The sequence below is a fragment of the Pelophylax lessonae genome (genome assembly GCF_965119305.1).
Source record: "Pelophylax lessonae genome assembly, chromosome: 1".
Classification (NCBI taxonomy): Eukaryota; Metazoa; Chordata; class Amphibia; order Anura; family Ranidae; genus Pelophylax; species Pelophylax lessonae.
Window position 1 is genome coordinate 217,627,312 of NC_138768.1, and position 16,125 is coordinate 217,643,436.

Consider the following 16,125-nt stretch of genomic DNA (forward strand, 5'->3'; position numbering starts at 1 on the left):
CCTCATGAATGTACACATAGCACCCCGTACTGACAGAAAAACACAGATATGTTGACATTGTTGCAGATTTATTAAAAAAGAAAAACTGAAATATCACATGGTCCTAAGTATTCAGACCCTTTGCTGTGACACTCATATATTTAACTCAGGTGCTTTCCATTTCTTCTGATCATCCTTGAGATGGTTCTACACCTTCATTTGAGTCCAGCTGTGTTTGATTATACTGATTGGACTTGATTAGGAAAGCCACACACCTGTCTATATAAGACCTTCCAGATCACAATGCATGTCAGAGCAAATGAGAATCATGAGGTCAAAGGAACTGCCTGAAGAGCTCAGAGACAGAATTGTGGCAAGGCACAGATCTGGCCAAGGTTACAAAAAGATTTCTGCTGCACTTAAGGTTCCTAAGAGCACAGTGGCCTCCATAATCCTCAAATGGAAGATGTTTGGGACGACCAGAACCCTTCCTAGAGCTGGCCGTCCGGCCAAACTGAGCTATCGGGGGAGAAGAGCCTTGGTGAGAGAGGTAAAGAAGAACCCAAAGATCACTGTGGCTGAGCTCCAGAGATGCAGTCAGGAGATGGGAGAAAGTTGTAGAAAGACAACCATCACTGCAGCCCTCCACCAGTCAGGGCTTTATGGCAGAGTGGCCCGACGGAAGCCTCTCCTCAGTGTAAGACACATGAAAGCCCGCATGGAGTTTGCTAAAAAACACCTGAAGGACTCCAAGATGGTGAGAAATAAGATTCTCTGGTCTGATGAGACCAAAATAGAACTTTTTGGCCTTAATTCTAAGCGGTATGTGTGGAGAAAACCAGGCACTGCTCATCTCCTGTCCAATACAGTCCCAACAGTGAAGCATGGTGGTGGCAGCATCATGCTGTGGGAGTGTTTTTCAGCTGCAGGGACAGGACGACTGGTTGCAATCGAGGGAAAGATAAATGCGGCCAAGTACAGGGATATCCTGGACAAAAACCTTCTCCAGAGTGCTCTGGACCTTAGACTGGGCCGAAGATTTACCTTCCAACAAGACAATGACCCTAAGCACACAGCTAAAATAACGAAGGAGTGGCTTCACAACAACTCCGTGACTGTTCTTGAATGGCCCAGCCAGAGCCCTGACTTAAACCCAATTGAGCATCTCTGGAGAGACCTAAAAATGGCTGTCCACCAACGTTTACCATCCAACCTGACAGAACTGGAGAGGATCTGCAAGGAGGAATGGCAGAGGATCCCCAAATCCAGGTGTGAAAGACTTGTTGCATCTTTCCCAAAAAGACTCCTGGCTGTATTAGATCAAAAGGGGGCTTCTACTAAATACTGAGCAAAGGGTCTGAATACTTAGGACCATGTGATATTTCAGTTTTTCTTTTTTAATAAATCTGCAACAATGTCAACAATTCTGTGTTTTTCTGTCAGTATGGGGTGCTATGTGTACATTCATGAGGAAGAAGAATGAACTTAAATGATTTTAGCAAATGGCTGCAATATAACAAAGAGTGAAAAATTTAAGGGGGTCTGAATACTTTCCATACCCACTGTAATTCTCAGCTCAAGAGTCTCATTTAGGGGAACTGTAAAAACCAGGGATATGGGACAATCTAGGTGGGTTATTGCTGCTAATATATAAATGGAGGAGGCAGTGGCACCAATGGAAAGCAAGCAACAACACAAGCTTAGCAAAGTCCAAGAGTCACAGCAACATTGGGTGCACCTGCAGCAGCATCTGTTGCAGAAGGGATGGGGTAAATTCCCCTAGGGTGAATAATAGAAAGAATAAGAGAAGGAGACCAAAAAATCAACAGCATCATAAACCAGGTGCTAAAAGATCAACAAACACAAGCGGACACATAGACTGCTTTTGCTAGGTAGGAGACATTAAGTCTATAGATTGTTGCATCTTTTCTACAGTAATGTTACAGGGGGAACTCAGAAAAATGAATTGTTAATGCAATCGACAGACTGCATTATACTGTATATGTATTTTTATTTTGCCTGTACTTTCTTTTTAAGTGCCTACCAAGGATGCCATCAGCTGCTTTTTGTACCCTCCATGTCCATAAACATCTGTAGTGCTAAAAATATACATCAGAAAGTCAAATGTTTATCATGCCATATTAACTTCAATGGTTACCCCTGCCTTTGATATTGTATTCTGGCACATTGACCTTCCCTGCCAGCAGACTCACTCATTTTCACAAGAGTGTAATAACTGAAATGAATATTCAAGTAATTTTGGAGTGAAGATTCTCAACTCCTTTATTAAACCAGCCTCGTTGTATTTAGAAGGTGAGCTAGTTTTCATTGACAGCCCTGCCTATTCATGTCGCTGAGTAATAGTGACACCTTCCACAATGATATTTCATGGGTATTAGAGACAGGCCTAGGGACCCCTTTTTTATTGATTAGTGTAGGATAATTGTTTAAGGGCTGATAATAAGCCAAATCAGACTTTTTTCCCTATGAGATGGTAAAGAACACAGCACATGATACTCTATTTCCACTAATAAAACCCATAGTTTGCTTCTACCATAATGTAACCAGTCCACCAATGCCTCATTAGCAATGCATCTGTCTAATATATATATATATATATATATATATATATATATATATATATATATATGTGTGTGTGTGTGTTATTTTTTTACAAGGTATAGGTTTTTCCCAGTACATATAGAGAATGGTTGATGATATTCACATTCATTTTTAGACTACTGATTATATTAGAATTGGCTTCAGTCACAGCTTCTTAGGCCAGGGCAGGCTATGTTCAAAAGTAGAAGATAAATATAACAATACATTAGATTTAGGTTATTGGGGTCAGAAAACCCCCTAAAATGTTATTTTTTGGCACTGTCTTTGGAGTAGAAAGTTATATTTTAGTTGGGAGCACAGTTTTATCAGCTAAAGGAATATTGGTTCTTCCGTTTACAGTAATTAACTTGGAAACTACTCAGTTCCCCGATCTCTAAAATTCTTTGATCAAAGAAGTGGAAGAAACGTGTAGTGTCACAAAGAGGAAAAGAAAATTGGCATAATAAGAGAATAACTTTACACTACAGTGTTCCCGTTCCTTTGCAGTTTGATTAGCTTCATCCTGTTCAGTTCTCTTTATTTACTCAGGCCTAAATTTGATATTTATTTTTCTGGAGCTCCACTGTGGCCTCATATTGAACACACTCACATCATATCTAATTACAAGTTGTCCAGCTCACAAAGAAAAAACAAAAAAAAAAGCAATAGTTAGTTGATGTTATTCCCTCATTGGTACAGATCCGTAAATGGGTGCCTTCTGTTTCCACCAGCACTCATCCATTGTTATCATTTTTGGATTTACTGTAATGTTTTGAGAAAGAAGCCCATGCGTTTGTCACATGAGAGTTGACTTTAACGAAATTTAAAACTTAACATCAAATATAAAAATATTTCAGACACAGTGGGTTTTATTTACTAAAGACAAATAGACTGGTCACTGTGTAAGGGTATTTTCCTCAGAGCTTAGTGATTGCTGACTTCCATCATCCAATCAAATGCAAGAAAAAATGCTGTTTTTTTTCTTGCATGCGATTGGGTATTCTTTGCAAAGCAAATTTTTACCACGTTTACTAGGCTCTGGGGAAAATTTCCTTGCACAGTGCAACTTCTTATGCAAAGTGAACAGCTTACTTGCCTTTAGTAAATCACCCCCAGTACAGTGTTAGTGTTGATTAGGTAATTCCTAAATGCCCAAGGGGATCAGAAAGGAATTATTTACCTGTTAAATAACATTGTATGATGCTTTTATGGACCTTTATTGTCTTTTCCCCTGGATTAACTGCAGGCTTGGGGTTCTGAGGATGCAGTTTTTTAATAATTATTTAGTTTTTTTGCGTGAACTTTGTGAATATGTATTTTTTCAACCTTTATATGTAACTGTTAATGTGAAAAAAGTTTATAAATCAGCGCAAACTATTAAATGATAATGTATGCAAAACAGCAGCTACTGTTAATGTCCGCATAAAAAAAGATCCCAAAGCAGCACTAAGGCCTGGTTCACACCTATGCAGGTTGCAGTTTGCATATTCCAGATGCATTTTGCATTTTCCAATACAGGTTTTTGATCCATTGAAGACTATAGAACCAAAAACCAAAAAAAAGTTCCTGTCCCTTTTCATAAAATGCATAGATGTGAACGTGACCCATAGGAAACCATGTTAAATGGACTGTAGTTAGGTTTCCTCAAACCTGAAAATTCACTAAAAAATGCATAGATGTGAACCAGGCCTTACTCTCTCTATACTCCAGTGATGTACTTCCCGTCCTCCTCCAGTCCCAGTTGCTGCTCCTCTTCTGTGCTGAGTGATGTACAGCATCAATGACTAAGCACAGGTGTGTGAAACGCATCTGCTGAATTGTTATTTAAACTGTGAGTGCATGTCATGTAATTTCTTCTCATGGATTAATAAATAAACATCAAGATTTTAAGCTGGATGTGCCGCCGCCTTTGGTCTCTTTTATCTCCACTCCATGGTTGCAGACCCTGGCAGGCACCCGGCGCTCTACAGGCAGCTACCTGGTTCCACCTATGGTGGTGTAACTTTTGATGGTCTGCCTTGAGTAGTGCAAACCCTTTTTGTTGTCTACAGCATCATTCAACCCACTTCCTTTTTATACCCCCGGGCAGGAAATATATGCAGAGAACAACACTTCTGTCATGTGGCACTGTTCTCTGCATCATAGAGGACCATTGCTGCAGGAAAAAGAGGACACAGGGATGTCACATGAATGTACCAAAGACAAATGCAAAAAAAAGTACCTATTCTAAAAAACAAAAACAAAAAAACAAACCTATGTTGGTGTGGGCTTATCAGCTCTTAGATAACAGGGGATGATTCGGGGTATGGAAGGAGGGAAGTCTGCCTTTTCTGGAGTTTGACTTTAAGGCCTCAGTCTCAACCACTCCCTTACTCCATATCTCGCTTCAGTTTTTATATACTTTCTCCTCCTTTTTAACTTTCCTTTCCACTTAGTGTTGTTTTCTTGTTGTTGGTAGCGTCCCTGTCTTCTCTTTTCCGACTACCTCTACATTTGAATAAATGCTTTATATTTTCTGCCCTTCATTTCATCTAGTCATTTGTCCCTTTTTTCAGAGGTTGTAAAGTCACATAACACAATTAATCTGTATGTTTTTGCAAGATATAAAGTGCAGTGTGTGTGTTTCTTTTAAATTATAATCAGTGGCGGCTGGTGCATGATCATTTAGGGGGCAGAAAAACCCACACCCCCAGCGAAGCGGGACAGCTAGCCACCCCCCCCCCCCGTGTATGCGGTATGGATGGCCGAACGGCCAGGCAGCCAGCATTCTTACCTCCTCCTTCCCGGATGGCTGAGATTCTCCTCCGGCCGGCCGTGCATCTTCTCCCTCTTCCTGGCCAATGGCCAGTAAAATCTCTTCTCTTTTCAGCCAATTGGAAAAGGGGTCTCACAACCCTCTTCCTGATTGGCTGGGAAGAGACTCAGTGTGATAATAGCGAAAATTCATTGGCTATTGTCATACAACTGGGTGGGCTCAGGGCGCAGTGCTCTGCGCCCTGAGCCCACCCTTTTTTGAAGCCTATTAGAACCTCTGGCTCTAATCACGTGCTTAAAAAAAAAAAAAACCCAGTGGAATCCAAGCATCCGGCGACCTGCATGTAGATTAGGGGGCCGGATGCATGGATGGGGGGGGCGACGCCCCTGCGCCCTCAATGGACGGGCTGCCACTGATTGTAATCCTAAATACCTTTTTTCACAGCTCCTCTGTGCAGTCACATGATCTCCCTCTGCTCTGCTTCCTTAATCTAAGAACAGCAGTGGGAGGGGCTGAGATTCCCCAGTGATGTCAGCCAGGCAGCAGAGGCGGATCATGTGACCACACAGAGTTGCTGTGCAAAAAGGTATTTAGGATTATCATTAAAAAAAACTGACATACTGCAGTGAATATCTTGCTAAAACAGAAACGATACAAGGCATTGTGCTATGTAATGCACTGGAATAGAGGCATTAGGAGAGGGGAGGGGCTAGGAGGGGATCTGCTCTGCAGACACAGATTTGAGCTGATATGCAAGGAGGGAGGGGGAGAGAAGAGAGACACTCAGAACACTGCGGATGACGTAGGCACGCAAGCTGACTACGGTGATAAAGGCTCAGCAGCCATGAATACCATGGTCAGCAAACAGAGAGGGACAGGAACTGGCAGGATCAACCAGGTGTTTTCGATAAAACAAAGGAACAAATGACAATGCATTTTTTTTCTAGGGTAACAACCATTTTAATGCAGTGCCATTGTCACAATGCATGGGAGTTTATATTGCTCCTTTCCAAAAATTAACCTTTGTGTAGACTTAATCACTAAAATCTCATATAAGGGTTAACATGTTAAAGTCATTGTAAATGTTTCTGCAGCTTTCATTAAACTATTACCTGGCGATGCTGTCATTAGGATCCTTATAAAATCACATTCTGTTTAAGGAAGACAATACTCCCCCTGCCTCCCAATTTTGATCATATATTACATAGTTACATAGTAGGTGAGGTTGAATAAAGACAATAGTCCATCTAGTTCAACCTGTATAGGTGTGTGTGGCTGTAATCATCTCACATAGCCCTGAATGTACTGATCCTTGAGATGTAAGTCTAAGAGTCTTTTGAAAGCCACCATACTTCCCGCAGAAACCACCTCTTGTGGTAGAGAATTTCTTTTAGCTTTGGATAGTGTAGGGAAGGATTAGATCCTCTGTCAGGTATTAATTGCTGTCTGTGTACCCACTGGGGAGAAAAATTCTATTTATCATGGTGACCGCTGTCACCAATACAGAATGTGAGAAACAGAAATGCTGAGTTGTCATCAGAACAGAAACAGAGTTGCCACCAAGGCAAAGCGGATTTCTCTTAACTTTTGAGAAAATACCTCACACTTCCTGCTGTGTGTAGAAGTGAAGTGATATCTTTCCAATGGGACACAGATGGTGAAAAAAAGAATGACAGGGGATTTGACTTTACATGTAGCGAAACCCCTAAGGAGCAGCAAGTGAACTTGGATCCTCCACCCTGCACAGCCAGGCCCACTGTATTTTCAGAGTCACCTCAGAGTCAGAAATCAGTACTTTGTTTCGTTTTTTTATTTAGGGTGATAAAACCAGGATAGACCCAGGCCTGGCTCTTAGCCAAGCCGAATATTCCAACACTAACAACTAACTATGTACATCCAATCTAGCACACTAGAGGGGGCTATACATATACTTTAAGGGCTCTTTTAGACTGATGGCAAATACAGCAGCATGGCAGCAGTTTGCATGAGTTCAGAAGCTGCTACTGACACCTCCTGACACCAGTTTTTCTTTTCCTTTTTGTTAATGCGGAAGGGCAATTTTACATTGTGAGACCGCACTGCGACTGAGAGCCAAGGTTTCAACTCCCAATTGCGGTGCAGCCCTTTTGATCTCAAAGGGCGAGTTTGACAAGAGTGCGGTCTGTCAAACTTTGCATCCCAAATTAAATTTGCCATGTGTACAGCCCAAAGGTAAAATTCAAAGAGTACAGCCCTCGTTAGGCTGTAATGTTAGATTGTGGTGGGCAGCCAGGGGTGGTAAAACTGCAGCTTGGCCTCCTGTTTTTTGCAGCCCCCTGTCTGCAAAAACATCATTGACTTAATATGGCCACATGGCCGTGACATCATTAACTTAATATGGCCACATGGCCGTGACATCATTGACTTAACATGGCCACATGGCCGTGACATCATTGACTTAATATGGCCACATGGCCGTGACATCATTGACTTAATATGCTCACATGGCCATATTAAGCCATGAAATACAATGATATTTTATTCCTTTTTTTTTTTTGCATCATCAAGTTGTTTTGTAGTGTTGTCCGAAGCACAGAAAAGTTAGCAACCATGTTTTTTGAATGCTTTTTTAAATTCAGGCATCTTGGCATGCATTGTCTTCTCCAGTTAGATGTCCTTATAATTGAGATGTTATCTCTATAGCTATTGATCCAATCTGCTATTTATATTCATTCTGTTATCTCTCACTGAGTTTTAATTCTCTGCATGTCCCCATCAGTATGAAGACCTCAGCAGGTCATTCAAAAGTTATATTTGTCCTTTCACCCAATGAAATGGATTTGCCATTACTACATTAAAAAACCTGCACTAATAGTAAGTAGGAGCAACATAGCATATAGCCAAAACCTTGTATGTTTCACCTGGCAAATGTATCTTTACAAATGAGGTCTACATCAAGAAATTAGAAACATTCTCTTCTAAGGCCCCTTTCACACAGCGGTTTGGCCGCAGCGCGGGAACAGCGCAGTATACCTGTGGTTTTCGTGTGGGTTACCCACAGTTACTCTTAGACTTTTATTATGTCCTGTGTTTTGGAGCATTTTCTGTCCAGCAGGCTGCATCATTGGTTCACTTTCAGAAAATACAGCAAAAATGTGGGACATAATAGACGTCTATGGGAAACTATGGGTGACTTCCACAAAATCTGCGGGTACACTGCGCTGCACCCGCACTACAGCCAAACTGCAGCGTGAAGTTGCTTTAAGTGCACAATGTGCTAAAAACATGCATAGTCAATGCTAAGAGGGTTGATTTAGTAATGGAAAAAAGTGCAGTTGCTCCAGAGCCTAGTAAATGAGCATAAACACTGCTGACTTCCATCATCTAATCATGTGCAAGGAAAAAAGCAGTTTTTTTTTTTTTTATTTCCTTGCACGTATTGGGTATTCTTTGCAAAGTGAAGCCTTATCTCATTTACTAAGCTCTGGAACAACTGCACTTGTAGAAGGCAACTGAACTCTGCAAAGTGCACAATCTATTTGCCTTTAGTAAATCAACCCTTTTTACTGTCCTAGAGCCTGCTCATAAAAATCATTGCTTACCTGCCCCTGCATCTATTCATGGTTCATCGGTCAGCCCTTACATCACTACAGGATACAGTAGCAATATGGACCTGGCAAGAGGAATCACAAAGTGGGGCAGGTGACATAGGCATCTGACTCCAGAAAATGTGGGATGTGAATATTCTTTGGGTGGATTGACACAGCACCAGAGAAAGTTTTCATGAACATGTAGGACAGGTAAGTATAAAGTGTTTTGTTCTTTATTTCAGTGACAAAGTCACTTTTAGGTTTTTTTTTTCTTTTTTTTTTTCTTTTTTTAAATAATTGTACAAGTGTTTTAATTCAATTTTTTTGTTTGTTAGTCATAGGGGAAAAAAAGCTGAACAATTTGAAACACTGGTGTTCTGTGTCTTTTTTCAAAGTATTTCCCCTATGTTTAGGGCAACAATTTATAAGGAAAATATCCAAGTATTCCTTCTTTCTCTCTCTCTTTTTTTTTTTTTTCACTCATTTTTTTTTCACTATTTTTTTTTTTCACCAATGTATTACATTTATAAATGCTGTAATCATTAATTAATCAGTTAACTTAGAGACAAATACATACATAACACAAGTACACAAGAAGAGAGGCTGCATCACAAAGTCAAAATAAGACAATAGATTCAATAAAATACTGGAACATAACAATGACCAGCTGAAAAATCACAATAAAATGCATATAAAGCAGCACAAATTATAATACAAGCAATGATTGTCAGCTTAAAAGGCCTATATCCTTAAATAGGACAAATATGGGTGATCAGAACAATAAAAGGACGGTCAAAGGTAAGAAAATTCACCACATGTCCAGTAAAATGCCCAACTGTATATACTGGGGCATTATAATCAATTAACATAACCCCTTCACGCCGACATTACACAAATATGCGGCCCCACTAGACTAGGCTTTTTTATGTGGGGCCGCATATTTGCGTATCTCCCTTGGGCTGGGAGCACGTCGCACAGCGCGCTCCCAGCTCAGAGACCAGGGTCTCACCATGAGCCCCGAACCCAATACTAATGATGGAGACCTGGAATTCGAGATTTCGGGTCATCTGATTGCTGTGATAGCGTCTGATTGGCTATCACAGTGATCAGTCACTGTGGAGCCCACCCCGTGTTTTCTTTCTCTGTGAACAGAGAAAATAAAATAAGCGTGTGTATGTGTAAAAATGAATATTAAATAATAATAACAAATAAAATACCATAATAGAAAAAAAAACCAAATTCAACGTTTAATCTAGGTCAGTGCCAGGGTTACTGTTTGGGTCAAGGTCAGGGTCAAAAGTCAAGATCAGGGTCAAAGGTCAGGGTCAGTATTTTTTTTGACAGAATTTGTGTTTTTTCTAATTAGTATCAGTGTCAGTTTGTGTCAGTGTGTTTTAGGTAGGGTAAAAAAATGTGCAGTATTGTTTTTGGATACATACAACAACTAATATACACTTATGTGGTATTGCTGCAATCGTCAGGAGCAAGAGAATTTAATTTGGATCTTTCTTTTGAAAGTTTAGGTAGTAGCAAGAAATATATAGCTAAATTTAAAAGCAAATGATTTTTTTTATTATTTTGGGCCAGATTTCCTTTGATAATAAAAACAATTCAGGAGATATCCATTACCATTTACCACAAAATAAAGGTCCAATTTGTGTTGAAAAAAACAAGGTATAATTCGCCTGGATGCACAAAGTAGTTGTGATGATATTAGATGTGTTTTACCCTTAGGCAGGATGGGGTTAAATTGGTTCCAAAGCCTAACCATTTTCTACCTTAATGCATCCCCTGCATTAGGGAAAAAAAAATCTTCCAGTACCTGCATCGCCTCCTCACCCCTTCTTATACTTACCACCTCACTCGATCCAGCACTGTGCCCATCTGTAGCAGCTTTCTCCACTCTCACATGCTTTGTAGAGGCAGTGGGAGCCACTGGCTCCTGCTGCTGTTAGTCAAATCCTGTGACAAGGGAGTGGGCGGTAGGGCCGAGCTATGCTGTATGTGTCTATGAATGCAGGCAGCGTGGCTCAGGATCGAGCCTGCAGGTGTGCCACCTGGGAAGCAGCTTCCTATGGTGGCACACCGAGAAGAGGAGGAGCCAGGAGTGTCGGTGGGGGAACCCAGAAGAGGAGGATTGGAGCAGCTCTGTGCAATTCTATTGCACAGGCAGGTAAGTATAACATATTTGTTTTTTATTTTGTTTTTTTAAAGAGACTTTACAATCACGTTAACAGTCTTTGCAGTTACAATGCAATCAGTCAGAACCATTTAGAGAATTGGACTTTGAGCCTTTCCTGATAGTTCACTTTCCCTAATATAGAGAGCTTTATAGTTATAGATGTGACTTGTTTCCCCAAGTGGACCCTTTTCAGGGTTTTTTTGTAAAATAAGCAACCCTATAAGAATTATTCAAGTCCTTCTGTAATGATATAGTCAATTAGAGAGGTCACATTTTTCTTCGTTTGATACAACTTAACCCTCTATTTGTACTGCCCATTGTCACTGAGAAAGAAAGCGTGAGGAAATCCAAAATGTTACAGTTGTCCCCAGAATGGGGTAAGGACAACATTTCCTAGGACAACTGTCTAAAAGGCAAATTTTGCTCATTTTTGGACAGTTTCTTTAACTTTCTATTGGCTCTCTGGAACAGAAAGTATAGGTGGAATTTCCCGATGTACATAGACAGCAGAAAATAACCCGGCAGTAGTTTTAACTCTTCTCCATTTTATCCAAAGTTAAAAAATGAACTAAGTCCATGAAAAGTTCCGAATTTTCTGCAATCACCATTTTAGTACATTTGTATAATTCTTACTGGTGGTTATTATTTAACAGGAAATTGCTCATAAACTTGTATGATGTAAATTCCAGTGAGAGAAAACCAGGAACTATGTTAAATTAAAAATTCAACAGATCCACTTGTATATTATCTACGCAAATGCTTCTCTGCAAGATTCTCAGAGTGAGTGAGATGGGGAGGAAAGCCATAGCCTATTATTATGGAAAACTGTCTCTGAAGTGTTCTGTCATGTTCTTAATGCACGTGTGTGCATTAAAAAGGTAGTAGAAAATATATCTTTTTTACACAAATTTACAGCACTCCTAAAAATATAGTTGTCTGGCTATGGGACACTATTGGATGCTGCTGGATCCTGGAAGGTAAATATAAGTTACATTTAATGTAAAAAAATAATTTTGTGCAAGGTGTCTGAGTTTATTTACATGTGACTTTCATAGCTTCGTACACGGCAAACTGGTTAGGGGTCCAAAGGAAACCAAACAACAGGTTCACCAAGGTGGTAGTGCCACTTACTTCCTCCACAGGGTGCCAGCTCCCCCTACTGGGCACCAGGTGGCAATGCTTTGGGAGAGAAACCTTCCTAATGTCAAGGTACCTCCCTTATATTAAAAGGTATATGGGTTGGTACCAACATAGCAGAGGCTGCATGCTTCCTGCCCCCTTCCAATGGGAATACCAGCCTAACATGCCTGATGTGTTGGGCTGATAGTTAACTCTGGGAGAAGGGGCACATTTTGCTTTTTACTTTTTTTTTAAAACCTTAAAGTGGCTGTAAACCTCTGACATAAAAGAAAAATTAAGAAAGCATATCCTTCTATAGTGTGTGATTGCCTCAATGCATAACACTGAGTGAGATTTCTGTCTACAGTCTAGTTCCTCTGCTAGCTGCATGAGTCATTTCTGACAGGCTGCGATGACTCCAAGGGAGTCAGGGTAGGTAAGCTCCAGCACACAGCCTGTGAATGACAGACTCAGTTGTGAATGTTTCCCTATGAGATTGTGTAGAGGGGGTGTGTCCATTACCTCCACTCAGGTTTCAGATTACAAGCAGCTTTTTTTCTGTGAGCTGTGTAGTGTGACATCAGATCTCCACCCCTTGGAGCTTAGAAAATCTGTGTAAATTCTGGAGCTCTTAAATAGATATAGAGAATTGAGGATTGCAGATAAACAGGTACAACATATTCAATAAGATTTGTTTCATTTCTGTGTATCATCTTAGGTTTGTCACTTCACTGGTAATATGTAAGACAGGGGTGTCAAACTCAATTTCATCATGGGAAACATCAGCATCAAGTTTTCCCTCAAAGGGTCATTGTATCGGTAAGGCTATATAGCTGTATCTACTTTTTATCATATTAAATCATTGCCTCTGCATTTGATTCAGCTGCCAAAGTCTGCTGAATTCTGAGACCAGGGGAGGTGGAGACAAGGGGTTTCTGCGGCTGTAGGATCTGTAGAAGGAGTTCTGTCCTCCTCTTTGCTGCCGACTGCTGATATGAGGTGGGGGCAGAGGTGAGCCTCTCAGCAGCTGCTATAGAAAGATACAGCCATCAATTTTGGCTAACCAAAAATATATAATAATATTTTTTTATGTAATAGACCACAGGGTGGCACCATTTTTCATTTTTTTTTTATTACTCTCAGAGCAGCTGCATAGAGAAGCACAGGATCTGGCAAAAGGAGTTCTGTCCTCCACTCTGTCACCAACTGCTGAGGCAAGGTGGGGGCAGAGACAAGGGGGGTGTCACAGCTGCAAGAGAGGTGCAAGGGCTACATGAAATAGCCTGCAGGGCTGGATTTGGCCTACGGCATTGTGTTTGACACATGTAATGTAAGGGTTTACAGTCACTTTGACAATAAAAGTGTTGAACCTGATTTGAAAATGCCAGGTGAACATGCAGGGAAGGAAATGTAACCAATTTTAAGGCTCCTTTCACACTATCCGTCCGTCGGACGGATTACATTTTTCTCAGCGGGGGATCGAGCCGCCGATCCCCCGCTGAGCAGCAGGAGGACAGCTGTGTCTCCGCGCTGTGTGCGGAGACACAGCTGTCAGTTCCCCATGCATCTCTATGGGGGAAATCGGATGGGAACGTCTGTTCGTTCTCATCCGAAACGATCCGCTGGACGGATGGAAAATAGGGTTTCCATCCGTCCAGATTTGACGGATCGGGTCCGATGTCAGCGGACATGTCTACGCTGCCATCCGATGCCCCATAGGAATGCATGGGGGGACCGTTCAGATCCGCCAAAAAAATGAACAGGCGGATCTGAACGGTCCGCCTGTGTGAAAGGGGCCTTAATGTGGTGAATGGTACAATTAATACCTTTCCCTATTGAACAACAGATGTTACCGAATGTAAGAAAACTAAATTTTTACTGGACAAATATTGAGAGAATGTTCACTAATGTCACTTTCTAAATAGAGCATATTTTGCCAAAACAATTTGGGTTAATACAGACAAATTGGCTATCAAATCTTTTGTCAATTATACTCCTAATCTTTTACGTCAGTGCAAATTGTTAATTTTAACATAACTCATTCTTAATGCTACCTTTTATTCTATACCCAATACATAATGCAGTTATGTAATGATACTGCCCTTTTTAATCTAGTTCATAGTATTTATTTTATATTCTGAAAGATTTCTTTTTTGTTTATTTTGTGTTTTTACATATTACATGAGATGTAAATTTAGCTTTGCCACTTCAATCTTTAAAGCCCTGTGATTCAGAAGTCATATTATACAGCGCATGTTGGTATCAGATTCTAATAAATAAATTATTTGTATTTTTGCAGCTACCAAAAATCCAGATGGAGCCTGGACATGCCTCTTCAGAGATGCTCGAGAATTAGGATACTAGCTATCTATAAATGAACTGTTATTAGGAGCCCATCTGACATATCAACAGACTTGAGGTTTGTTTGGATTTACTGTTACCTGGGAAACCTCAGAATTATAGGCTGTTTGCACAGTGAGATTCCTGAAAATAGGACCAAAGCATGAAATAGGTGAAGTCAAGCTAAGTTTATCTGAGAAACATTGCCAGTTATCCAAATCTGAAAAATTTGTAGCAGGGCTCCTAAAACATCCAAGGAATCTGCTTGTTTTGCAAACTCTGTTTCAGAAGTACTGAGATTATCCCTGTTATATTTAGCCGAGGAAACTGTCATAACCGTCATAACAAATTCACTAGTTCCCCTCGGGCTGTGAAGAGCATTGTCATGGAGGAATATGAATTCAGTGTTAAACAGCTGCAGCCGAATGTTATCTCGGTACGCCTCTACAAGCGAAAAGTTGGTGGCCTCGGGTTCCTCGTCAAGCAAAGACGGAACAAGCCCCCTGTGATCATTTCTGATTTAATTCGAAGTGGGGCAGCAGAGCAAAGTGGGCTGGTGCAGGTAGGTGACATAATATTAGCAGTAAATGACAGACCACTTGTAGATGCCAGCTATGAAACCGCCCTGGAAATTTTGCGCAGTATCCCATCAGAGACATTTGTCATACTCATCCTCAGAGGTCCCGAGGGCTTCACAACCCACCTGGAAACCACGTTTACTGGAGATGGAACAACTAAGACCATTAGAGTCACTAGACCTTTGTGCCCCAAGTCCAAGTCAAGTGATCTATCCAGTCAGAGCCTGTGTAGCAAAGAACAGCAAAGCACAGTGGACAGTGCCACAAGCTCAGCTGACTCTTCTTGGCAGGAAGTCCACCAGCTTCTTCACTTAAATGGGCTTGATGGAGTCAAAGGAGATGACATCAGCATAAGTCCTTGCCTTAATGGGGGTGCAGAAAGCAATGACATCCTGAAAGAGATTGAACCTGTAGTGAATATGTTACAGAAGGCACGGAAAGACTTACATGGAGATGGACATTGCCATGCGGAAAAGAGGGACGCAGAAGTTCAAGTAGACAGGTAAGACAGCTTTTGCATTGAAGAAATGTAATATGACCAGTCTATTATCCATTTATGACATGTCAAACAAAATAACTACAGTTTAATATAGTTCCAAAGACTGTGATTATTTGTATTTAATACAAGGAATTGTACTTTAGGCTATAAAACCTGTGAAAAGTAATCAATTTTTTACTTGACAGCATTTCCTCAAGAGCTTGATAAAAGTCAGCAAGGATTCAGGTTATTATTGTATCATTCTGACTGGAATTCCTTATCCCCTTCAGCATGCTCTCTCCTCATCCATTGTGAGATATAAAAAGGAAATGTCAGCTCTAGTTAGGATATGTTGTTAGCCTTTCTAAGGATGGAGATGTAATCTCCTGGTTCACACTTTACAGATGAGGATGCTTATTTGTTACGTTTTAATTAAATGTGACTACTGTATCTTCATCTGAGAATTTCCATAATATGACTATTTAACTCGTTTTATTCCCAAGAAAACAGGTCTAGCAAAACTC

General features: G+C 40.7%; 1 protein-coding gene across 7 annotated transcripts in view; it reads left to right on the forward strand.

Annotated features, from left to right (window-relative positions):
• NOS1 (nitric oxide synthase 1) overlaps window positions 1-16,125 on the forward strand; it is a gene marked incomplete at its 3' end in the record, with an annotated part of 435,619 nt that overhangs the window by 310,967 nt on the left and 108,527 nt on the right. For all 7 annotated transcript variants that reach the window (XM_082252128.1, XM_082252130.1, XM_082252134.1 and 4 more), the window contains one exon: window positions 14,505-15,625. In XM_082252128.1, coding sequence (XP_082108254.1) covers window positions 14,931-15,625 — 695 coding nt within the window. In that variant the 5' untranslated portion in view covers window positions 14,505-14,930. The remainder of the gene's footprint in view (window positions 1-14,504; window positions 15,626-16,125) is intronic.